Source organism: Haliotis rufescens, unplaced genomic scaffold (genome assembly GCF_023055435.1).
Source record: "Haliotis rufescens isolate VD_foot unplaced genomic scaffold, xgHalRufe1.0.p SCAF_9, whole genome shotgun sequence".
In the NCBI taxonomy this organism is placed as follows: Eukaryota; Metazoa; Mollusca; class Gastropoda; order Lepetellida; family Haliotidae; genus Haliotis; species Haliotis rufescens.
Genome location: NW_025964383.1, coordinates 18,357,416 through 18,385,070, shown reverse-complemented (window position 1 = coordinate 18,385,070; position 27,655 = coordinate 18,357,416). Strand labels below are relative to the sequence as shown.

The 27,655-nt window shown below is 41.4% G+C and overlaps 1 protein-coding gene across 3 annotated transcripts; it reads left to right on the top strand.

Annotated features, from left to right (window-relative positions):
* Window positions 1-154: 154 nt before the first annotated feature.
* On the top strand, window positions 155-27,655 carry LOC124145955 (intraflagellar transport protein 81 homolog). 3 transcript variants are annotated; one of them, XM_048390468.1, is made up of 15 exons: window positions 155-253; window positions 2,679-2,842; window positions 4,063-4,166; window positions 12,073-12,078; window positions 14,414-14,594; window positions 15,740-15,895; window positions 17,422-17,532; window positions 19,116-19,200; window positions 20,348-20,511; window positions 20,976-21,071; window positions 22,160-22,306; window positions 22,480-22,629; window positions 23,784-24,002; window positions 25,523-25,767; window positions 27,103-27,655. In XM_048390468.1, exons 2-15 carry the CDS (start codon window positions 2,699-2,701, stop codon window positions 27,365-27,367), a joined length of 2,073 nt encoding a protein of 690 aa, XP_048246425.1. In that variant the 5' UTR covers window positions 155-253; window positions 2,679-2,698; the 3' UTR covers window positions 27,368-27,655. The 3 variants fall into 3 exon arrangements, with proteins under 3 accessions (XP_048246425.1, XP_048246424.1, XP_048246426.1); XM_048390467.1 differs by lacking the exon at window positions 12,073-12,078 and adding an exon at window positions 6,093-6,125; XM_048390469.1 differs by lacking the exon at window positions 12,073-12,078.

Genomic DNA, 27,655 nt, shown 5'->3' with positions numbered 1-27,655 from the left:
AAAGGCTATCATGTCATAATCATGCTTTCGCGTTAAAGTCATTGAAGACATAACATATACTATTGACTGTGAATATAAAATGTAATATTAAACCTTTATAAATAGTAACGTGTTTGATATTTATTGTAGAAATGATGCAATTACAAAACATTTTGGTTCTAGATTTACCGGATGTACTTTCCATGTGAAAACGAGGCTGCATTCTTGTCTGCTCGAGATAGAAAAACACTGGACAAGAACGGAATCTTTTCAGGTGCTTTGACTTGTTTTGTTTCTGGATAACATGTGTGGTGTACATGGAGTGTTCCTAGTTAGTGAATGTGTCATCAAATGATTTTGTCAGTGGATTGATTACTTATTGTCAAGAAGACTTTGTAACATGGATACACATTAATTTCTTACAGTTTACATTGGTTACCAACTTGAGTCAAAAGTTCTGATGCGTTAGGAGCAGGAAAACGGCAAGACTGCAGCCTACATGGCAAGACTATGTCATAGCATTTCAATTCTCAGGAAAGTTAGAACCCACGAGCGTTTGATTTCAGTTAATAGTTCTTTGTCCCGTATCACTGCACTGACACTCAAGTAATGTTTGACACTTGGGTAGATATAGATTATGGGACAAATCATGTTGCTGTCAAAAAACGGATCAAAGTTAGCGAACATGGCCCATTCATCATTGATAAAAATACCATATGATAGAATATCCTGATTATCTGTTTGTGGTTCTACCATTCATACAATTCACTGATCAAAATATTTACTGTCCTGCGTCCAGAGACCATTTGTCACCCCTTTTTTCTACATTTTTTTTTTAAATATTCAAAAATTAAAGTTTACTGTTTACTGAACTACTAACTTTGATTTTTTTGAAACCATAATCAAATTACATGTATATTCAGTTCTCTGAGAAGAGAGGGAATCAGTAAATGTATATTAATAATTGACAAACCATGTCAAATAATGTATTTTGTTATTGTTTCACTGAATTTAATAAATAATACATCAACTGCTGACTCAGTGACTTGTTATTGTATTTGTGAATTAATATTCATATTCATTACCCTATATTTGTGATATGAATCATATTCGCCCCACAGTGTATTTGTTGCAGCCCTAACCATGCTAACAATCACCACTCATTCTTTCTGCTCATGTTGTTAGAACAGAGACAAGTGTTATCTAATGTGATAACCAAATCTGACAATGCATGTATGAATCATTTGAAAAACACTTGATAAGCTCCCCGCTACATTTTATTAACAGTTTTTTTTCTGCTCGTTTTCTTTAGACTTGAGACAATTGTTTCCTAATATGATAACCAAAACTGACTCCTATATGAACTTGAGAAGCTCCTTGCCACTATATGAGTTAAGAAAACACACATATTATGCGTCAGGGATGTCAACAGACTGGTTTGAGAAAATATGATTCTTAAAACAACCTACAAAGCTATGCACAATTAGTTCACAATACATGCAGCGTGAGTTAAATCGGCAGGTAACCAAGCTCAACACCATGTACATTGGAATCACAGTATATATATATATATATCAAGTACAGTCAAGTCTCGTTAATCCGACATCGTTGGTTGCACATGATTGTGTCGGATTAACGAGTATGTCGGATTAACGAAATAAATTGATTTGTGATCGAAAATCGGACGTCTTCACGATAGATAATAACCGTGTGTACCTTGTAATAAAATCATTAGAAACAAAATATTAATATTGTTAAGTTGTTTATTCATTCATTCCTTAATTTATAATTAATGACAGTGCAAAAATAATAAAAAATTTCCCATTTATACATAACAATAGAAACATTACTCACTGAATTTATCACATCAACGACACACGTTTCCTCGTGTAAATGCAAGTGCTACTGTCTTAACAACTTGCTTCATCTACTTAAAATAGTCTGTCAGTGTTTTCTGTTTCTAACCATGGTGAGTCGTATTTAAAACTGGCTTCATGCACATTAATCTGGCTTCAATTTGTAAACTACATTTGTATAGCTTTGTACATACAGGTTTGAATAGCTTTTCCTGTTAATTGTTAAGTTAATCTCTGCAGCCAGTGCATGTCAAAACACTGGCTTTGTACTCGCGGGCAGATGACCACGGAGTACGCTGATCACTGTGTCGGATTAACGAGACTGATTAATGAGTGATTTCGGTAATTCGTTGCAAATTAGGTGTGTCGGAGTCGGAGTGCGAGAATGTCGGATTAACGGGACTAAATAGCACTGAATCAATCGGTTCCCATCATTTGTGTCGGATAAAGCCGAGTGTCGGATTAACGAGTGTCGGATTAACGAGACTTGACTGTATATCTCCCTTCTACCATGACAAAGTTAAACGCAAATTCTTTAGTGTTTGCTAAGCAGCATTAGTGTTTTCAGTGGATTGTTCGTCGGAATTAAGAAAATAGCTGGAATATTGCTGAGTGCGGCATTAAACTACAAACAAACAAAGAGTAGACAGATTAATCTTTAATGAAATTTGCCCTCTTAATGATCTTGATTAAGTAACCATGAATTAATTCACTACTCACATGAGTCACAAATGTTTATTGTTGTTTTTTTCATTGTTTTTTTCAAATATACTTTTGGCCATTTCATCTTGGAATTTCCTTGTATTATGATGACCTGTTTCAAAAGTCTTCATTTCTTCCCAGTGGGAGACTAGACAGCAGCCATGAGTGAGCAGTTGAAGTGCATTGTGCAGGAGTTGGCCAAGGAGCCATTCAACAAGAACTTCAACTTGATATCCTTCGATTCCCTGGAGCCATTGCAGCTCCTACAGGTCCTCAATGATATCCTCGCCCTCATTGACCCTAAGGTGAGTGCTAGTGATATCATATCATAATTTTACTGAGTTATGTCATATCTGATATGTACTGAGTTATGTGATATCATCTCTTTTTATAAATTATGGAAATCTGTACAGGTGCTTATTCAAACTTTAAATGAATTTGAAAATGTGTGGCTCAATAAATGACAATGTGGAATATCATTGAAATGGCAATCATCTCCAAGTGCAGTCTGGACTCGCAAAACATCCCCAAAAATCCTAATAATAAGTTTTTATGGACTATTATGATTGTATTTGACACAGCATAATGTTATAAGTGAGCACTTTTCCAGGACGACAAAAACGCCCAAGAGACTGTAACTATGGTAACAGAAATTACATAATTGTTCTCAAAGGGGGCATGAGCTGCCCAGTCGTCTAAGGCGCCGTGATTCGCTGTGCAGAGTTGCGTCCCTTGGTCACGCCAGAAACCGATGATTGTGGGTTTGAATCCCGTTTCGCCCTGATTATGTTTCTAGGTTTGTCAGCACCATACCAGTGCTCGTGGGTTTCACCGAACTGGTAAACGTCTAAGACCTGCATCACTTCTGGCTTTCCTCTCACATTAAGCTGACACGCCACGATATAATTGGAATACTGTTAAAAGTGGCATTAAAACCAACTCACTCACTCACTCACTAATTGTTCACTAAAGAATGTTCGTGATATTGACTTAAGTTTTTAAGCTCTTCAAGGCTGAGGTAATATCTTGCTTCAAGTTATATTGTGATATAAATATGCTGCAGATTAAATGTCATGCATTACTCTCTCAATTGTGTTCCTGACTCTCAAAGAACAATGAGTCATGATGACCAACCTTCATAGGCTAGGTTTGTTTTGTTTGTATTTGTTGTTTGACGCCACTCTCAGCAATATTCCAGCTATATGATGGCAGTCTGTAAATAATCGAGTCTGGACAAGACAATCCAGTGATTGACATCATGAGCATCGATCCACGCAATTGGGATACGATGACATGCATCAACCAAGTCAGCGAGCCTGACCACCCGATCCCGATCGTCACCTTTTATGGCAAGCATTGTCTCCTTTTACGGCAAGCATGGGTTGCTGAGGACCTATTCCACCCCTGATCTTCATGGATAGGCTACGTGATACCCTGGTCACTGTTACTTATTTTACAGTCTTTGAAACTCAGAATGAAAGTTCAGCTGTCCTGGTCTCTACCCTCAGAATGTAACATTTTTCAGCACAAGATTGACATCCGAGAGGAGAGTCCCGATCAGACCGCCATTAGGGTGTTCCAGCTCCTCAGGGTGCTCAAGTACAAGCCACCAACAGAAATCGGCAACTTGTGAGTCTACTTTTGTCACTTGCTTTTTATAATTATATATCAGAATCTCACTCAAACAATTTCAGCTTCACTTTCAGTAGAAATTTGTCATAAATAAGGATGATTATCAGCGGAATTTTCCAGATTTTGCCAGATTCATCACAATATTTTAAACCAAGTTTATGTTGTATTTTGTTCAATATACCTATAAGAAATTTACACTAGATATTGACGCCACAACAGACATTGTCACATAAACAACCACTTTATAATCATTTGTTTCATGTTGTGATGGGAATATTGCTAAAAGGGTAAAACTGCGTTCAATCGTTAACCCATACAGATCTCAGTGCTCAGTGGCCAATATTTCGCATCAAGTCTGCAGCAAATTTCAATCAAAATTCCAAAAGTGAGTGAGTGAGTGAGTTGGGTTTAACGCCGCTTTTAACAGTATTCCAGTTATATCACGGCATGTCAGCTTAATGTGGGAGGAAAACCTGAAGTGATGCAGGTCTCTGACGTTTACCACTTTGGTGAAACCCACGAGCACTGGTATGGTGCTGACACTGTGGCTAAAGACTGCACAATGTCAGGTTGAAAAGGACCCACTGCTTAAATGATTCTGACAGAGTGTCTTGTCCCCCAATTTTCACTAAGTAAATGCAAATAAAATAGGTTTATGATCCATGTTTTTACACAGGATTAGTTCCGAGTTACTTTGATTTGTAAGCGACCAGTAACCATGGTACTGTTTTAAAAAGTTGACCAGACTGTCATATTGTGGATGGTGTGCAGAGTGGATAATAATAAGGTTACTTGCTCCAACTCTGGGTAAAGAATAGGTCTTCAGAAACCCATGCTTGTCGTAAGAGGCGACTAACGGGATCAGGTGGTCAGGCTCGCTGACTTGGTTGATGCATGTCATCGTATCCCAATTGAGTAGATCGATGCTCATGATGTCAATCACTGGATTCTCTGGTCCAGACTCGATTATTTACAGACCACTGTCATATAGCTGGAATATTGCTGAGTGCGGTGTTAAACAACAAACAAACAAACTTGCTCCAACGGTGTGTTGCTAGACTCAGAGACTAGTGGCTAAAGTCACAGACCAATCAATCAGTCATCTGCAATACGGGGGTTTATCTCGACCTTTAGAGATGCTCAGAGGCCCTAAGTCTGCAGCCAATGTCAGTAACAGTTCCCAACCCAAGTAGTTATAACTATAAACTGTGATAACCAATGCATTTTCCCAAGGCAAGGGAGTTAACCTACTGTAAAAGTCCAGTTCCCACCTTTGATGAACTTGGATGGGATTTACTGCCTCGATCATAGTACCACCAGTGGCGATCTTTGTTGTAATAAAACAGGTCTTACTTCGCGAAGTGCATCAAATCACAAGCACCTTCATTAAAAACATGAAAAGATTTGGAAAGTATATGTTGACGCTTAATTGACGTCCACCTGCTTTGCAAATCTTGCAGTCAACCAAAATCTTCATGGCAGCTTACGAACGGGATGTCAATTTCGTTACGTGATTTTGATTGGACTATGCATAGACTCGTTAATCCAGCAAGGTATAACTCCATAATTTCAGCCTAGTTCGGCCAGGGTGGAAACAGGATTTTTATAGTCAATTAACTCCCTTGCCTCAGGAAGATGTAGCCAATGTTATTGGGAAGCTGACTTGTCCCACTGCCAACAGGACCAGACGATCAAACAGGGTTCACTGCTTGGAACTACACTTTTGCATTGAATGCAATGTTAAAATACGTCCTAATTTAAGAAAATAAGAACTTTAATAAATAAATCCCAATTTTGAAAAAATAAATAGGTTTTCTCTAGTATGCCTACCAATGGCACTTAGTTTGGAATCCTATGTAAACACCTTTATCATCTAGTTAGGACAAACTGGAATAGTAGCCACAATAATTGTTTTCTGTTCAGTTCTCCCAGGAATGAAGACATGCAGAGTGGAAGGTTAAGCTTTCATGTTAATGTTGCTGTTCATTGATTTGACATGTTCCAGACACGGTTGTCGTGTTTCATTCTAGGCGTGAGAATTGTTCAGATCAGGAATATTTGTTCACTGTTTGATTTTTTGTTCTTAAGTTAAAATTTGTTTTTCCATCCTTTGGTATTTATTGGAATTATTCTTTGAGATGTGTTGTAAATGATTGGTGTGCCTCTTGCTGTAGGAGGGGCAGTGGGGTAGCCTAGTGTTTAAGTGTTGAATTGTGAACCAAAGGCCCGGGTTTGACTCTCCACAAGGGTACAATGTGGGAAGCCTATTTCTGGTGATATTGGGGGCACAGGTGGCCCAGTCGTCTTAGGCGCCGCGATTCGCTGTGCAGAGTTGCGTCCCTTGGACAGGCCAGAAACCTATGATTGTGGGTTCGAATCCCGGTTTAGCCCCGATTATGTTTCTAGGTTTGTCAGCACCATACCCGTGCTCGTAGGTTTCACCGAAGTGGTAAACGTCTGATACCGGCATCACTTCGGGCTTTCCTCCCACATTTAGCTGACACGCCACGATATAACTGGAATAGTGTTAAAAGCGGCGTTAAAGCCTACTCACTCACTTCTGGGGATATTGCTAAAATATTGCTAAAAGCGGTGTTCAGAAAACTCACACTAGCTGTATGAGAATGTAATACAGTTGCAGACTGTTGTATTGTACAGCCTAGCCTGTTGGAGGTACTAGTTGAAAGCGCTAGCCATTCAGCTGTAGAAACTAACATTTTTTGTCCACTAGTCCTGATAATTAATAACATATAGCAAAACCATTAGAAATGTCAAATTTCTGCTAGTTCTTATGATACCTTAAATACTGGGCAGTTTGGCAAGGACTACAGGACTAGTGCCAATTTCTAACGCTGCAATTAAAACTGTGTTGAATTTTACTCCACTTATTTAATTTTTACTATATGGTGCGTGAGAGATAGTACTTTACTGTGCTTTATATATATGTGCTTGATTTAAGGAACTTGATTTAACAAGCATGTTGACATGAAAAGCTAGTTGCACAAGACAAAACCAAGTTCCACCCTGGTCTAATAAATTTATCAAAGTTTAAACGTAAATGCACATCTAAATAAGTATATTGTCAGATCTCTGATGACTGTGTCATGTGTCCTGAATTACACACAACACCACGATGAGTTATATAGTATGGTAAATATAGCTTAGAGGTACTGAATGTGTTCAAAGATTGACGCGTGGACAAGTAAGGGTTAGACAAATATGTATATTGTTTTATGTAGACATTAATATTAGGATGCATTTTTCAATAATAGCTTCCACTAGTGCATGTTTTATGAAGCTAAATCGAGTCCTGATTGGGATGTTTAAAAAAATCATCTATAACAATAAAAAAAGCATGATTAACATGTTAAGGTAAGATGAATTTGATCAAGTAACTAAATTTGACTGGCCAAATAAATTAGAGGTTAATGAAGAGACAGGCAAATATCTGCGGAGGTCACCTAAATTGTTTAGTACAATTATATATGTTGTGTTGTTCGTTTCCCCATATTGGAAGGGACGGTGGGGTAGCCTAGTGGTTAAAGCGTTCACTCATCACTAGTGATGTAACGATACGGCGATACAGCATGTACAGTATTGTATCCCGATGCACAGCCCACGATACGATGCATCGATTTGGAAAGCATGCATGTATCGCGATACATACGATATTTTCATAACACAGTTTTACTTACCGTATTTTCTTGAGTATAGTGCACACTTTTTTTCCAAAAAACACAGCTGTGTATAAGAAGGAGGTGTGCATTACACACGAATTAATGAGTTTTGAGGTTTTTTCCCCCATGGAAAGACATTACCGTGAGCACGTAACACCGGAAATACCATGTCAACAAATCCATGCTGAAGTTCGCAAATTATTCATGTAATTACACTGTCTGGCTACAAAAAGTGTTCTTTGTATATCCGGGCTTATGTTTGTAACTTATTTCATTAATTTTATTCAAAATTCCTTTTAATATTGTTTTAATTAATTTCGGCGAAATCGTGTGTGAAGCGATCGGAAGATGGCACAACTCACCGTTATTAACAGCAACCACGGTCAGATTACCACTATTGACGCCTTGAAACGAACTTTAGTTGACAGAGAATGGATACATATATCATTCGTTAAAAGTCATATTTTTTGTTGTTGGACGATTCTATGTCAACACGTAATTCTCGCAATCACGTGCATGGGAGCCTTGAGACGGTGACTGGTCAGACTGGTTCCATGTAAAAAATAATACCCGGCAATAGCAATTAGCTGCTTCTCTTAGGGTTATTATTATTTTAAATATGTTTAGTAAAAGCTGCATCTAAATTAACAAGATATTGGAAAATATCATTCCTGATAAAAAAATAGTTTCAGATACAACTTTTGCCGAACCTTGCATTAAAATCCTGTAAGGTTATATCATTGGGTGTATCTTGACCGAATCACCGGTAGATTCCAAGAAAACGTGTGTACAGCTGATTGCTGTGTCCGGCTTAGTTTATAAGAAAATACACAAGGTAATCTTAATCCCTGGATATAAAACAATGCCTAGCTGAACAAAAAATACAATTTAAACGGTAAATCAACATGTCTGGTGCTTTTTTATCTCAAATTTCGAATTTGTACTGACGAAGTTTCTCATCACCCGTTCATTTGCCGGACTTCGCTGAAAGGGTACGGTGTAATTTTTTTCTGCGCATAATATTCAAATTTCTTTTTTCCCAAAATATTGAACCCGCTAGGGGGGGTACTTTTAGACATGAAATACGTTTAACAGTTTCAAAGCCAGTTTGTTGTTTCAGTAAAACATACTGTATTGCTGACAATTTGCTATAACAGTAAATAAACACCTTATATCTTCTTCAACTGTACTTGTCACATCTTTTAGAGAGCAGAAAGACATCAACTTGGCTTAGCTTGTACCAGTAAACACTGCATCGTGAAACGTATCGTATCGCGACCCCTGTACCGCGATACGTATCGTATCGCGACCCTCCTGTATCGTTACACCTCTACTCATCACACTGAAAGCCAGGGTTCGATTCCGCATATGGGTACAATGTGTGAAGCCAATTTCTAGTGTTCCCCGCTATGATATTGCTGGAATATTTCTAAAAGCGGGGAATACTCACTCACTCACTCCATATTTGAAAATGCCAGTTGTAGACAGTGCATAGTCCATTGTAGTCAGTTTCATTATGAGGCAGCTAATTAAAGTGACACGATAGTATGGACGATCAACTTTTTGTTACCATTGTAGCAATTTTTTGGCATTGATTCTAATGATGATGATGATGATGTGCATGATGATGATGATGGTGATGTGCAAATTTATAATGTGCCAAATCCCATGTTCAAAGTGCTACATTATTACCTCTGTTAATGGATCAATGTGCACTCGACTTTGACCTCAGCTCCCTGGGGAGTATATAACCTATGTTGCCTGTGAGGCGCTAGAAAGTTAAACGTGTCATTTATTGAATCCATATCAAATGAGTTGATCATCCATACTCTCTTGTCACAAGTTATAGATTCAACTAACTGCCACTCATAGATCTAGACGGGCTCCAGATATCCGTTTTTGCCATTGAGTATTTATTCGCATCATTCATACATATTATTGATAGTTTTGAGAGGTGACTTGTAATATTTATTATATATACTTCAGTGTGAAAGTCTGAGTTTTCTGAAGTTGAGGAAAGTGATATTTTCATTGCAGTGAACATAACACTTGATATTTCACTGCAGTGAAGATAAAACCTTGACGGAACTATTATCATACAAGAGTTACCTCCCCTTAAATTCTCTCCCTTTATCATAATTGACTGGCCTGTTCACAAACTGTTGATGTCCTTTTTACGTTAGTTCCACATTGACAAGGCAAATAATGGCAAATGGTCATTTATGGAGTTAATTTCGCTTCATCATTCATGTTTGTTATTCTCTCGAAAATGTTTCGTTATGAACTGTAAATTTCTCATTTGACTCGTCAATCGAGACTGTTCAATTCAATTTTTGTTACTTGACCAGCGTGTATTCTTTAGCTTACAACAGACATCGCCAAGTTTTCAAGAATATTATTGCTCAAAGTTGAATTTGTATATATAATCATATTTAAATGTATGATAAAGAATTTCAGTGACCCTAAATATTTTTGGATATTTTTGTTTGTATTTTTTAAGATTTTGCAAACACAAAACTACTTTTTAAGTCGCAAATACAAGGCGTGGTGAACCGCCACTGTGTGTTAGATAGAGAGAATTTAGGTTTCAAGCGTTTAAATTAGTAATGAAATAATTTAATTTTCAAGGAGACATGTCTATATGTCTCGTCAAATATCATGTTTCTCTCATCTCATGACGGGGGGAAAAGGAGATATTTTCACTCGTGGCTACACCCGTCAGTCGATAAGAGAAACATGATATTTCACTTTACACATGAAATACCCTCTATGCACCTCTTTGTGTGCTGCCCCAAATGTCTAACGTGTCGCATTAACTTTTGACAGTTATATGCACGTTTGATCAACAATAAACAAGACATAGGGCCTGTTTTATGCATTATTCACTGCAGTAGGGTTTATGCATGTGTGATGCATGCATTCAATCAGTAAATGAAAGTCTGTAAAGAAATACTAATACCCAAGTTGAAAAGAATACACTGGGTAAATAATGGTGTTGTTCTACTATTTGGATGTTTAAGTTATCTGGAGCTGTGATCTAGTGTAGGTTAAGTTGGGTAATTGCTTAAAAAATGATGGCAAAAACAAACTTTTCAAATCCTTTATTGATGTCAACTGTTCATGGAAGTATTGATAATTGAATAGTGGACTTCAAATGGTTTTTGTCAGAATATTCATAAATTTTAATAGTGGTGTAACGATACAGCGATACAACGTCCTCAATACAACTGGTACAATACATTGATTTTCAACCCCTGTATTACATTACATTACATTACATTACATTACTTCACATCATAGGTGACCCGTGAAGATTCCGGGGTAGAATAGGTCTTCAGCAACCCATGCTTGCTGTAAAAGGTGACTATGCTTGTCGTAAAAGGCGACTAAAGGGATCGGGTGGTCAGGCTCGCTGACTTGGTTGATGCATCTCATCGATCCCAATTGTGTGGATCGATGATCATGATATCAATCACTGGATTATCTGGTCCAGACTCGATTATTTACAGACCGCCATCAAATAGCTGGAATATTGCTGAGTGCGGCGTTAAACAACAAACCAACCAACCAACATCATAGGTCTTCAGCGACCCATGCTCGCGGTAAGAGATGACTATGCTGGTCGTAGGAGGCGACTAGTGGGATCGGGTGGTCAGGCTTGATGACTTGGTTTATGCATATCATCGTATCCCAATTGCGTAGATCGATGCTCATGATGTCAATCACTGGATTGTCTGGTTCAGACTCGATTATTTACTGACCGCAGCATATAGATGGAATATAGCTGAGTGCAGGTTTAAGCAACAAACACACAAACAAAACATTACGTTTCATTACATATTGGTGTAAAAACATGTAAATAATAACTGAAACTTGCAACAATCAGTTTCTGCCCTACAATATCCCATCTTCAATATCTGAAATTTATAAACAAATGATTCAGGGTTGTGATTCACCTGCAAAAAAAAAATATCATCTTAAATAAAAGTGCTGAATCGGGATACATATTGTATCGCGACCCCATTGTATCGTTAGTCATTGTTACACTTCTAAAGTTCCAATTTATGAACCATTCCGTATGGTAAAACAATTTCAAACTGATACAGAATTGTTTTGTCATTACGCTTCATATAACTATGCATTAGTTGATCATTTCCACATCGTGGCCATGTTCGTTCTTTCATTCAATTTGGTTGCATACTAACGCTGTATGTTTTGATTTTCAGTGATCCGTAAGTCCTTTTGTCTTTGCTTAGATCTGTCGAGCCCATTGTTCTATAGTGTAGAACACTGTAGAACATTCATCTACCCTGCTGCTACAAGTTACAACTGTCTGCTTTACCTACTGTATATCTTAGGGCTGGGACGATACACCAACTGTGCGATCAGATACGTATCACGAGACCTTGCTCACAATCTGATACGTATCATCGACATGATACTTGCATGTCTCTTCTCTGTGGTGTGTAAGCCATATTTTTCAAAGACAGGATGGCCAAATACCTGACACACTAACGATTTACAGTTTGTAGTGCCCAGTATGGCACAATTGATAAAAATATTACCATTTTCTCAAGAAAATAGTGTTTGGTGTAACATTTATTTAAGTATACATTAAGTTAAGAATCGATACTTTTTACTTAGTGTGCGATTGTGAATGATATTTGTATTGAGAAGTACAAATTCGCGATCCACTTAATATAATGCATCGGTGTATCGTCCCACTACTACTCTATATGGCATTGGCTGTTATATATTTACTAACAAGGGTGGCTTTTTCAGGGGTAGACACCTCTGGTCCAATCTTGCGAGTTTGCAGCTCATTTCGGACTAGTTCTTCACGATCCACTAATGCATCGGTGTATCGTCCCACTACTACTCTATATGGCATTGGCTGTTATATATTTACTAACAAGGGTGGCTTTTTCAGGGGTAGACACCATTGGTCCAATCTTGCTAGTTCGCGGCCCATTTCGAACTAGTTTTTTTTTTGTGTAAAAGAACTAAAAGAACTAGATGTGTGGAGATAACAACCGGTCCCTCCTGATTTTTACAATCCCTGGCTAAAGGCCTCTTTACACAGTGTTGCGATCAAAAACTGGCCTGGACGCTCAATGGTTGCCTAAACCCAGAAAATCATGTATCTATGTGACTGCTCCAGCAGTAGTTCAGTAGTAACTGCTCGAGTTGTTCAGTGTCTGCAACCACAATGAAACACTGCAGGTACAAGCCCTCTATTTATGGGCAGGCTGAGGAGGCACTACAGGTAGCTCAAAGGAGGCAGAAAAAGAGGCAGAAGCATTGCCATGGTGTCTCAAGGGTTTCCATGGTTGCTGAATGGAGGCACGGTGTTTGCCGATTGTCACAGTCAGTGCACGCTGTTGGTCGCCCAAAGGAGACACAAGGGAGGCAGAAGCGCCGCCCAGATTGACGGGAAAATATTTCAGAAGAACACATCTATTACCTGACGACCATTGGGTGACCACTGTGCCTTTATTCTGCAACAACAACAATGCTTGTGCCTCCCTTCTGCCTTTTTTGAGCCACCTTTGAGAAACACACCTCCTCGGCGACCTTTGCGCGACTGTTTTGAACATGTTAAAAAAATCACAGTGTCCATGGCGATGTCTGAACCTCATGTGTACCACCTTGGAACGACCTAGGCAACCATTCTGCCTCCTTTGAGCCTCCAATGACGACCTGGCAAATTCTATGGTCGCACATCCTGTGTCAAGCTAATGAAATAGTCCAGCCCTCTAAGGAGCGACCATTTGGGCGGCCAGTGCAACTTAAATTTACGATTGGCGACGACTGGCAACGACTGGCAACCTAGATTTATCTACAGCTTCTATTATCTATTATCTCTTCAGGCACGGTCGGGTAGCCTAGTGGTTAAAGTGTTGGCTCGTGACGCCGAAGACCCGGGTTTGATTCCCGACATGGGTACAATGTGTGAAGCCCATTTCTGGTGTTATTAAATGAATGCTACGAAAGGGTATCAGTTGAATGCTATGAAGTGATCACTGCTAATACAAGTCAATGCTGCAGTTATGTGTATTGTGTTTTGTTTTATCCAAGATGGTGGACGTTTACGAGCTAAAAAGTATATAACGAACAATGTATAAAATTATAATTATTGTTGTCAATAACAAACTTTGACCCTAACAAACATCTTTCAAGGGAACTTGAAAATCAGAGAATTTTATGTCAGAAAATTGTTAATCATTATTAGGCCATGTAATTTAGTGTTCGTGTATTTGTTTCCATTATTATCAAATAACGTTTCCCTAACAACCCATTCTTGCTGTAAAAGGTGACTATGCTTGTCGTAAAAGGTGACTAACGGGATCGCATGTCATCAATCCCAATTGCGTGGATCAATGCTCATGATATTAATCACTGGATTGTCTGGTCCAGACTCGATTATTGCTGAGTGCGGCGTTAAACAACAAACAAACAAAACCTAACAAGCAGATTTCAAGGGTACTTGTAGGTGGAAGAATGTGATGGATATGAACTGTATGATCGTTTCGATCTCCTGCTGATGGTATTGTTTTCCCTCGTTAGGAGTGCCTTCAGAGCTGGTTTGGTCCAGGGGGAAAAGCCCATCATATACCCCATTCTGGAATGGATGCTGCCCCGGGTCATCGACCTGCAGAAGAGAGCTTACCTGGCCAAATACCTGGTGAAAGTGGAGGTGCCAGCGGCCATCATGACTGAGGAGGACATCGTCTCCATCTTTAATCAGGTAGGTCGTCATGGAAACAAGCAACTTTGATGGTCAGCTAGCCGAATAGATTCAGCTCGTAAAATCCTGTACATGTAGTGAATTTCTCAATATGAATCTTCATATGAAGCATTTCTGTGTGACAAGGTGTATTACTGTAAAAGTCTACTATGCTTGTCATAAGAGGTGACTAACGGGTTTGAGTGGTCAGGTTCACTGCCTAGGTTGATGCATGTTATCTTATCCCATGTTGTCAATCACTGGATTGTCTGGTCCAGACCCGATTATTTACAGACCCCCGTCATATAGCTGGAATATTGCTGAGTGTGGCGTTACACAACAGACAAACAAAACAAACAAACAAAGGAGTATTTTGTCAGTGACCAATGACAATAATGTCATGACATCAGTAAGTTACTCCCTCACTCTGCATGCATGTTCAGCAATCTTGACCTTGCGCGATTGTTCTGTGGGGATTCCTGGTTTGAATAGAGCGCCCGGAACCCATGCTGGTCAAAGAGGCAACCAAATGGATCAGGTGGTCAGTCTCAATGACTTTGTTTGCATGTCATTGTACCCTGACGTCATATATCGTTGCTCATAATATCAATCACTGGATTGTTTGGTCCAGACTTGATTACAACAAACAAAAATTGCAAAAGGTTTCACCAAAATGGTAAATAGCTAAAAGAGATGCATCACTTTGGATGTTTGTCACACATGTTGCTCATGATTGTGAATATCATCATCTAACAAAGCTTTCTCACTCACTCACTCACCCACTCACTCACCCACTCACTCACTCACTCACTCACAAATCCATCCACTCACTGACTCACTCACTCACCAATCCATCCACTCACTCACCAATCCATCCACTCACTGACTCACTCACTCACCAATCCATCCACTCACTCACCAATCCATCCACTCACTCACTCAAACACCAACCCACCCACCCACTCACTCACCAATCCAACCACTCACTCACTCACTCACCAATCCATCCACTCACTCACTCACTCACTCACTCACTCACCAATCCATTCACTCACTCACTCACTCACTCACTTTCTCACTCACTCACTCACTCACTCACTCACTCACTCACTCACCAATCCAACCACTCACTCACTCACTTACTCACTCACTCACTCCTTCTCCAGTATGAAGAGATGATGGAGCAGTTCAAGGACCTCCACAAACAGGCCGAGACTCTGCGGAACTCCGGACACACCACAGGGGAGATCCGTAAGGACATTGCCAACATGGAGGACGAGAAGGAACAACTCATCAAGCGTATCGAGAGACTGCGCCGCAAGGTATGTCCAGACAGTGAACCTGAGTTGCTTCCCTCAGCTGCCAGGATCTGCTTGGTTTATTGATTTCATTGACTTTATTGAACAGAACTCAGTTGCACAAAGCGATGGTCGTAAGCCTATGTTAAAGTATGGGAGTTATGATCATCTTAGTTCAGCGACAGTCGTAAGCCAGGAGTTACTATCATCTTAGTGCTACGATGGTCGAAAGCCCATGTTAAAGTGAGGCAGTTACGATCATCTCTTGTGCTACGAAGATCGTAAGCCTATGTTAAAATATGGGAGTTATACCAATGATCTGAGTGGTATGATGGTCGTAAGCCTATGTTAAAGTATGGGAGTTACGATCATCTTAGTGCTGCGACGGCCATAAGCCCATGTTAAAGTATGGGAGTAACGATCATCTTTGTGCTACGACGATCGTAAGCCTATGTTTTATGATCATCTTTGTGCTCTGAAGTTCGTAAGCCTATGTTGAAGTAAAGGAGTTATGATCGTCTCAGTGCTATGATATTTATAAGCCTATAAGAAAATATGGGAGTTACGTTCCTCTTACTGCTGTGACGTTCGTAAGCCTATGTTAAAGTATGGGAGTTACTTTCATCTTATTGCTACGTTGGTGGTAAGCCTAGGTTGAAGTATGGGAGTTACGATCGTCTTATTGCTACGACAGTGGTAAGCCTGTGTTGAAGTATGGGAGTTACGATCATCTTATTACTACGACGGTGGTAAGCCTATGATAAAGTATGGGAGTTACGATCATCTTATTACTACGACGGTGGTAAGCCTGTGTTGAAGTATGGGAGTTACGATCATCTTATTACTACGACGGTGGTAAGCCTATGTTAAAGTATGGGAGTTACTTTCATCTTGTTGCTACGACGGTGGTAAGCCTATGTTGAAGTATGGGAGTTACGATCGTCTTATTGCTACGACGGTGGTAAGCCTATGTTAAAGTATGGGAGTTACTTTCATCTTATTGCTACGACGGTGGTAAGCCTGTGTTGAAGTATGGGAGTTACGATCGTCTTATTGCTACGACAGTGGTAAGCCTATGTTGAAGTATGGGAGTTACGATCATCTTATTACTACGACGGTGGTAAGCCTGTGTTGAAGTATGGGAGTTACGATCGTCTTATTGCTACAACGGTGGTAAGCCTGTGTTGAAGTATGGGAGTTACGATCGTCTTATTGCTACGACGGTGGTAAGCCTGTGTTGAAGTATGGGAGTTACGATCGTCTTATTGCTACGACAGTGGTAAGCCTATGTTGAAGTATGGGAGTTACGATCATCTTATTACTACGACGGTGGTAAGCCTGTGTTGAAGTATGGGAGTTACGATCGTCTTATTGCTACAACGGTGGTAAGCCTGTGTTGAAGTATGGGAGTTACGATCGTCTTATTGCTACGCTGGCGGTAAGCCTATGTTGAAGTATGGGTGTTGGGTCCTGGCCTACAGAAATGTCCTCCTGGCTGCCCTGTTGAAGTGTGAATGTAGTGTACATTTGTGTCGCTTGTTGCTGTGCAGGTGGAATCTCACCCCAACTCCCAGGTGATGATGAATGTGGCCAAGAACCTGCGTCTGGAGCGGGACCGCGAGAAGAAGATCGCCGCCCAGAGACAGGAGCAGCTGATGAACGTAAGTGATGAAGATGTACACCACACCCTTACTTGGGGTGCAATAGTAGGGTGCACCTCCTTTCTTGTCTGCCACCTGATGCCTCATCAGTCTCTCTGTCAGTTTTTGTTCTCATTGTCACCAGGGTAGTCCGACCCCATTTTCAAAGGACTGCTGCATCCATATTTCTAAAAGCTTTTCCCTGAACAAGTTTGCATCCATGTTGGGCAAAAAAGTTACTGAAGACACTGATAGATTGTCATTCATTTCCAGTTAGGACTTCTGTAGTAAGGGCAATGTGCAATATGTAATGCAGGATAAGTATAAAAAATAAACGTTATGCTCTGACTGTGCAATATTTACATAGTGTAATCTCCGTTTTATGTTTATAACTAAATAACGCAAAAGCATATTGAAATCAATTCTTATAAAACAATATTTCAACAAAACTGTGGACAACAGTACGAAATCAGTGACATCTTTCAGGGCAACAATACAACAATAGTCCCATTCTATTATCAGCCAATCAGGGAACAGAAGTCCAATAGTGGGCATGTCTTATTTTGTGTCAGTTTATGGAAACATTAACGGAAAGACAAATTGCTTTGTTAGCAGATCAGATACCATAGAATCACTTGCAACATATTTATTCATTCTGCTTGGATCAGCGACCCAACGATTCTATAAATGTAATTATCTTACTTTGCAAATTCGTAATTTTTAAATATAGATATTAAAAAAAGGTACCGAACTTCCAGTTTTTAAAAAAAGAAATTTACAAATATTACATGGTTACAAAATACACAGCTCTCATAAGTAATAGTATCGATAAATTCTACAAATTTTGGTCATCTTGTCATCTTTTGTTTCCCACACAATAATTCTGTTCTCAACTTTTGTTTACTGCCTATGTATTACATTGTATAGCCCATGTGTAAAAATGCAACAGAAATAAAAAGTTATAATTTTTTTTATTTATTCAGCATTACCCAAGTGTCTTCATTTATGGTCATCACCTTGTCAAAAAACTTTTGTATACAAAATGATAAGCGGCATTTGTTGATGACATTTTTTCAGATATTGTTGGACAGATATTTTGCAAATAATGGTTGATTGATGTGTATTGATTAATCTAAATAAGCTCGAGGGAATAAAATAGTTTGTGTAAAGTAATGTTTGGGCCATATTTTGTAGTGGCCTACACATTATGTAATTACAGAGTTCTTTCCCTTTACATTCAGCCCCTATTGGTTTGGTTTCTTCTGGTTTTCATGGTTTGTTAGTATTCTTGGATTCCCTACATTCCGTGTTGTGTATGTATATAAATGGGATTGTGGTGTAATTGTATGAGGTAGTTAGTAATTGGGTAATTGTTGCGAGTGGGACAGTGTGTTGCGGAGGGCTGAGACGATTGTGTCACTGTCTGTATCTTATTCTCAATTGGATATGTTTATTGCAATGTAGGCCTAAAGAAGTGGAATAAATGTACTGATTATTGTGTATCGTGTTCCCTGTATAATTTCATGTACATTCTACATACGCAAGGGTAAGAGCATGGGAATGGAGCTTGTATTTCAGTATTGTAAGTCTCTTTACCTCCCCAGATCCAGCACTCGGAGCAGAGGATCAAACGGATGCAGGCCCAGCTGCAGCAGGTCCGACAGGCCGGAGTAGGAGCCACCCCAGACAGTGAGTCGATAGTCTAGTACACCGTAGTAGAGCAACTCCATACAGTGGGTCCATAGTCTAGTACACCGTAGTAGAGCAACTCCATACAGTGGGTCCATAGTCTAGTACACCGTAGTAGAGCAACTCCATACAGTGGGTCCATAGTCTAGTACACCGTAGTAGAGCAACTCCATACAGTGGCTCCATAGTATAGTACCCCGGAGTAGAGCAACTCCATACAGTGGGTCCATAGTCTAGTACACCGTAGTAGAGCAACTCCATACAGTGGGTCCATAGTCTAGTACACCGTAGTAGAGCAACTCCATACAGTGGGTCCATAGTCTAGTACACCGTAGTAGAGCAACTCCATACAGTGGCTCCATAGTCTAGTACCCCGGAGTAGAGCAACTCCATACAGTGGGTCCATAGTCTAGTACACCGTAGTAGAGCAACTCCATACAGTGGGTCCATAGTCTAGTACCCTGGAGTAGAGCAACTCCATACAGTGGGTCCATAGTCTAGTACCCCGGAGTACAGCAACCCCAGACAGTGGGTCCATAGTCTAGTACCCTGGAGTAGAGCAACTCCATACAGTGGGTCCATAGTCTAGTACACCGTAGTAGAGCAACTCCATACAGTGGGTCCATAGTCTAGTACCCCGGAGTAGAGCAACTCCATACAGTGGGTCCATAGTCTAGTACCCTGGAGTAGAGCAACTCCAGGCAGTGGGTCCATAGTCTAGTACCCCGGAGTAGAGCAACTCCATACAGTGGGTCCATAGTCTAGTACCCCGGAGTAGAGCAACTCCATACAGTGGGTCCATAGTCTAGTACCCGGGAGTAGAGCAACTCCAGACAGTGGGTCCATAGTCTAGTACCCCGGAGTACAGCAACCCCAGACAGTGAGTACATAGTCTAGTACCCCGGAGTAGAGACACTCCAGACAGTGGATCGATGCTTATGATGTCAATCACTTGATTGTCTGGTCCAGACTCAGTTATTTACAGACTGACGTCATACAGCTGGAATATTGTTGAGTGCGTATTTAAACAACAAATTAACAAACATACAAACATTATGTGATCAAACAATGAAATACACTGACTCAACATTTATTTTCCTGTTTTGGAACTTTTGGAGGAGTCTCGAGTGGTACTGTTGTGTTACAGCCCTGATGCAGCACCTGGAGGAGGAGACGAGGGCCAATGGCTACATCGTGAAGGAGAGACTGCCCAAGGACATCTCCGCCCGCAAGAAGGCGGTACAGGACCTGCAGAAGGTCGTGGCCGTGCCTGCTATGGGACAGTCTGACCTCGATGACCTCAACGACCAGGTAAGTCCTCTGGATTATTCTTGAAAAAAAATAATTTCTAAAACTGACACCATAATATTGGTAATGGTGACCTCGTGTTGATGTAGCTTTTCAATGTGTTAATTTCTGTAACTCTGTTGGAATTAAAGTTGAACATTTCTGACATGTTTATTATCTATTATTCAACGTAAGAATGCCACTGAAAAAACTGTACAAAGTAGTGTTCACTACTGAACGGATAAGGCGACTATGCTTGTCGTAAGAGGCCACTAACAGGATCAGGTGGTCAGGCTCGCTGACTTGGTTGATGCATGTCATCGTATCCAAAAAGTGTTGATCGATCCTCATGATGTCACTCACTGGATTGTCTGGTCCAGGCTCAATTATTTACAGACTGACGTCATATAGCTGGAATATTGCTGAGAGCGGCGTTAAACAAACAAAAAACACAACTGAATGGTTCTGACCTGTGCATACATTGACAGATCACTGAGCTGAACTCCGAGGTGAACAAGCTGACTGAGAAGCGCATGATGAGCACCGAGCCCACGGATGACAAGCTGTCACTGTTCCGGCAACAGGTAAACCTGGAACCATGGCAGGGTGTTGCTGTAATAATAATACCTTATTCGACGTAATAAGCGCCCTGCTCTAATAAGCGCCCACGGCGGTATTTGCTAATATATTGGCTAGTGAACAATCCCAATTAGCACCCCTTCTGATTGATCAATGTACACAAGACTTATTTATTCGCGTACAATTCGCATTCGTGTGTTATATGCATCCTTAATAATGGGCAATTAAATTCTAGAAAAATATATCTGTCATACATAAACATTTCAGGCTGTCAGCATAAACCACGAAATTGATCTTTCAACTCTGTTTTTTTCAACAAAATAATATTCTAATAAGAGCCCCCTATTTCTAACTTTGAGAGCGCCTTGAGCGCTTATTACGTCAAATATGGTATGTGGGATACATGCAAAATATGGCAAAACAAGAAATAATGAAAGTCTGAGCAAAACTGTAAGAATGTTGATTAAGATAACTTTTGGATAAATGTAGTTCTCAAAATCAAAGATGATTGTAGTGTCCATACGGTTTTCTGATACAGTATTTTAATCTTAGGACCCTCGAAATCACTGGGTCACGACAAGGACTCTTTAACCCTTATTTGTTGCAAGTTCATAGACACTGGTAATGAAAGGGTCACATGTTATTTAACCTTACTCTGGCTGGGGCGGTCGGGTAGACTTGTGGTTAAAGCGTTCGCTCGTCATGCCGATGACCCGTGTTCGAATCCCGACATGGGTACAATGTGTGAAGCCCATTTCTGGTGTCCCCCGCCGTGATATTGCTGGAATATTGCTAAAAGCAGCGTAAAACCAAACTCACTCACTCACTTTCTCTGGCTTCTTCGAAAGTGAGCCCATGTTGTTATGGCTTGTATGAAGTTAATTTATGATTTTGCATCTGTCCAGTTGAGACACTCCTCTCGTATAATCAGTTGCTGTGGTCGAAATTGAAACTAAAAGATACGATTATCAAGTGAGTTTATCGTCGGACTTTGGAGTCGTGACCAGACGATGGTAAGAAAATACTAGTTGTATTGTGGGAGAGTTGGCAGCAGTGTATTTTGGTTTCTGAAGGTGTGATGTTGTGTGTCTAGGCAGGGATTATTGCCCACAAGAAGGAGGCGGCGGCCGAGAGACTGAGAGACATGAGGGAGGAGTACAACCATGCCATGCAGGAGGTCGACCAGAAGAGGGAGATGGTGAAGGATGCCGAGGGGGGAGAGGTGCTCAAGGGAGAGGACGTAAGTAGTGGAGGAGATGGGGTGGGTTTGGGTGGGGAGATGGTGAAGGATGCCGAGGGGGGAGAGGTGCGTAAGGGAGAAGACGTAAGTAGTTGGGGACGCTTGGGGAGATGGTCAAGGATGCATTTTATAATCAAAAGAGGTATTTCTTTAATTCCTGGTTTTGCGTTTAGTTCAAGAGATACGTGAACAAGCTACGGTCGAAGAGCACAGTGTACAAGAAGAAGAGGCAGGAGCTGGCGGAGCTGCGAGCTGAGTTGGGGGTGCTGTCTCGCACCGAGGAGATCCTCAGACAGAGGGACGACTACATGAACTCGCAGCTGGTGAGGGAAGCACACTTACACATTGTCCAGAAACCCGATAGTGAAGGAGTGCGGTGGCCATGTGGGGCATGGGTGGCTCTGCAGAGTTGTGTCCATCAGACATGCCAGAAACCTTAGATTGTGGGTTTGAATCCCAGTTCGCCCTGATGATGATTCTAGGTTCGTCAGCATCATAACCAAATGTGTGGATCTGTTCATGATGTCAATCATCAGATTGTCTGGTCCAGACTCAATTCACAAGCCTTCATCATCGAGTGGCTGGAATATTGCTGAGTGAAGCTTTATACAAGATACAAATTTAAAGTGTTAAATGAAGCCTGTGTCTATGTCAGTGTGTATGTATTGTACTGATTTTATGAAACATGTATCTGAATTTTATGTAGTTCCTAATCTAGAGCGAGGAAAATGAAGTTTTTTAAATCAGTACACACAACTATAATAATCTCTTTATTATTAACAATAGTTAGAGTAAGGAAGCAAAGCTTTCCGTATTGGAAAACAGGTCTTGCAGCTGTGTGGGTCAACACGTCAACATGGTCAACAATGTGTTGTCATTATCATTGTAATATCATTAAACAATACGTCGACAATACTATTATACTACTCAAAAGAAGTTAAAGAACACCGGTTCTTTTATATTACTATTGTGGCTAGGGGCGGTTGGGTAGCCTAGTGGTTAAAGCGTTCGCTCGTCACGCCGAAAACCCGGGTTCGATTCCCGACGTGGGTACAATGTGTGAAGCCCATTTCTGGTATCCCCCGCCGTGATATTGCTGGAATATTGCTAAAAGCGGCGTAAAACCATACTCACTCACTACTATTGTGGCATGACAGATTGCTGATAGTATGAAAGCATTGGGTGTTCTTAAACTTTTTTGGAGTAGAAAACATTTACATGTGTTTTGTGTGGATTTTTATGAACTTGCTTATTTTTTACAAAGTTTACTCATTCCTGCTGGAGGGCAGTCGGGTAGCCTAGCGGTTAAAGCGTTCGCTCGTCACACCGAAGACCCGGGTTCGATTCCTGACATGGGTACAATGTGTGAAGCACATTTCTAGTGTCCCCCGCCGTGATATTGCTGGTGATGTGAATATTGCTAAAAGCAGCGTAAAACCATACTCACTCACTAATTCCTGCTGTGTGTCTTGTACAGTCTGCTGTTGAGAGGAAGCGGGGCGTGGAGGGCTACCGCCAGACACAGGAGGACCTGGAGAAGGTGTCCTCCATGAAGAGTGAGGTGGATGACTTCAAGGGCCGCACCCTGGACGACATCTCTGACATGGTTCGCAGGCTCCACACAGCTATAGCCGAGAAGAGGAACACACTTGCTCCGGTCCTGCGAGAAACAAGGCCCCTGAGAGAGAGAATACAGGTTAGCAGTTTCAGGCTGTGGAAAATATAGAAATTTATTTTGAATCCTGGGATGTTGGTAATGCTGTGAACCCCCAATTCCGGCATCCTTTGAGTTTTGCTTAGTGTGACAAAATAGCAAGCCCTCCTTACAGAGTACCTTCTGAAAGGGGACTGCCTCTGTGGTCCAGTGGTAGGGTGTCCGCCCAGAGAGCGGAAGGTCCTGGGTGCGATCCCAGGCCGCGTCATACCAAAAGACGTTAAAGATGGTACTTGTTGTTACCGTGTCTGGCGATCGGCATTAAGGGACTAAACCGAGGACTGGTCGGCTAGGAGTCAGTATTCTGTGTCTGACTGGGGTATTTATGTTAAACTGCGGCATGGTATCTCAGTGAGCTAGCACAATAAATCGGCATCAGTCTGGACTAGTACAAGCAGCCACACACGCGCGCACACACACACACACGTGCATGCACGTCGCTATATAAGTGCAATAATCTTGGACGCGATGTTAAACCCCACCTTACCTCACCTTCTGAAAGAGGTGGTAGACGTGCCAGAAACCTATGATAGTGGGTTCGAATCCAGGTTTACCTGATTATTGTACTATGTCTGTCAGCACCATACCCGTGCTCGTGGGTTTCACCGAAGTGGTAAACGTCTGAGACCTGCATCACTTCAGGGCTTTCCTCCCACATTAAGCTGACACCCCGTGATATACCCTTCAAAACTCACTCACTGACCAGTTGTATTGACTTCTCCAAGCTATGTTAAACCTAATTCACTCACTCAAACTGGAAACTGTGCCCCAGTCATCTGACATTCAGGAATTTGCTGTGCAGGGTTGCTTCCCTTAGACATGCCAGAAGATTGTGGGATTTAATCTCAGATATGTTGTGGTTATGATTCTTGGTTTGTCTGCTCCACACTATGCTCATAGGTTTCGCCCTGTATAAACAGCACCTGCATCACTTTGGGCTTCCTCCTCATCAAGCCAACAGAAATACTTTTCCACAAGTCGTTAAACCCTGTGAAGATTCTGGTGTAGAATAGGTCTTCAGCAACCCATGCTTGCCGTAAAAGGCGACTATGCTTGTCGTAAAAGGCGACCAACGGGATCGGGTGGTCAGGCTCTCTGACTTGATTGATGCATGTCATCGATCCCAATTGCGTGGATGGATGCTCATGATACTAATCACTGGAGTGTCTGGTCCGGACTCGATCATTTACAGACCGCCGTCATATAGCTGGAATATTGTTGAGTGCGGCGTTAAACAACAAACCGACCAACCAACCAACCACAAGTCGTTCAACCCAATTTCTGGAAGGGTGTATTGCTGATTTATGATTGGGGCGGTGGGGTAGCCTAGCGGTTAAAGTGTTCACTCGTCACCATGAAGCCCTGGGTTCGATGCCCCACATGGGTACAATGTGTGAAGCCCTTATCTTGTATCCCCCGCCGTGATATTGCTGGAATATTGGTAAAAGAGTCATTAAACCATACTCACTCACTCACTCTGATCGCTTTTTTCCCCTCTACAGCAACTGCAGCCTGAACATGAAGGGAAGAAGGTGACGTACGACCGCACATCTGCTGGGTTGGAGAGTAACATGACGAGGCTGGACCAGGAGGTTCGAGGCTATCAGGAGGAGTGTCAGGCCGAGGAGTCGCGCTACCACTACCTCTCCTCCATGATCAACGTCCTCAGCATCCAGCTGACCAAGGTGCAGGAGGAGATGAAGGCATATGTCTCCTCCGACCCACAGGAGAAGAAACGCACTATGAGGTGGGCAAGCATGCTACACTACAACAATTAGGACAGTTAGGACATATGTATTCGGCCTGTGAAGATCCGGGGTAGAATAGGTCTTCAGCAACCCATGCTTGCCGTAAAAGGCGACTATGCTTGTCGTAAGAGGCAAATAACGGGATCGGGTGGTCAGGCTCGCTGACTTGGTTGATGCATGTCATCATATCCCAGTTGCGTGGATCGATGCTCATGATATCATTCACTGGATTGTCTGGTCGAGACTCGATTATTTACAGACTGCCGTCATATAGCTGGAATATTGCTGAATATTGCCAACCAACATATGTATCCATTCTCTGTCAACTAAAGTTCATTTCAAGGCATCAATACCGGTAATATAATCATGGTTGCTGTGAATAATGTGAGTTGGTACTGTCACGGTATATTGTCATCATATTGCTGAAATACTGCCGATGTGACGTTAAATCTTAACTCACTCACTCACTCGCTCCGCTCCGCTCCACTCCACTCCACTCCACTCCACTCCACTCCACTCTCACACTGTGTGGTAAAGCTGACCTTATGGAACGGGGTAAACGGAAGTTGTTTTGTAGGGACACAGGATTTCGCCGAAATTACTGAATGAAATTTTGGACATTATGGAATGAATTTTTTATTAAAGTTAATAAAATGGATTACAAACATAAGTCCAGATATATACAATGAACATTTTTATTACCAGACACTGTAACAACAGGATTAACCTGCATAATTCAGTACAGATTTGTTGATATTTTCCATGATGGATAATGATTAGCTGATGTAGTTTTAGGTTGGTGGTCCGGCTTATATACCGGACATAACATTTTGATTTCAAGCGTCAAGTTAATACCTTGGCTTAACTATGAGATGGCTTATCTACAGTCATATACGGAGGGTCATTGGTATTATATGACTTTGTCACTCGAGATGTGGTTATCTGATCTTACCATGAGTCATTGTACCCAAATCCTTGCTGTCAGATCACTAACTTGCTTGGCCAAGTTAATGTTTGTTTGTTTGTTGTTTAATGCCGCACTCAGCAATATTCCAGCTATGAGACGTCGAAATAATCAAGTCAGGACCAGACAATCCAGTGATTGATATCATAAGCATCGATCCATGCAATTGGGATACGATGACATGCATCAACCAAGTCAGCGAGCCTTACCACCCGATCCTGTTAGTCGCCTCTTGCGACAAGCATAGTCACCTTTTACGGCAAGCATGGGTTGCTGAAGACCTATTCTACCCCAGATCTTCACGGGTTGCCAAGTTACTGGGTTATTTAGTTGCATTTGTGTTGACTAGTGTATTTGTTTCTGTTTTCAGGGAGTTGTACTCAAAGAAGATCCAGGAGCAGGAGAACCTTGGCCGGGGTCTGCGTGAGAAACAGAAGATGGTCCGCGACAACCACGACCCCAACATGAGGCAGATGAAGATGTGGAGGGACCTGGAGAGACTCATGGACTGCAAGAAGACCATCCTGGAGCGAGGGGGTGGAGCCATTGGGGGAGGGGGTGTGGCTGTGGGTGCAACTGGGGGGTACGGAGAACAGGCACCCACCTACCATGAGGAGGACAGGCTTGTGCTGTAAGGAGAGGGCGGAGTCTGATGCTGGAGAGAGTGGAGGGGGTGGGACTGTGGGTGCATCTGGTGTTATGGGGAACAGGCACCACCTACTATGAGGGGGACAGGCTTGTGCTGTAAGGAGAGGGCGGAGTCTGTAGGCAGAGCAGGATGGGAGGGGAAGGATAAGATGTCCATGATGGGTAGACATCCTCTTCGATGAGGATGCTGACTAAATCAGATAATGAATGGGAGGAAATGGTAAGGGTCAGAAAGCAAGAGAAGTGCCTGTGGTAGGTACTCATGTAAAGAAGGG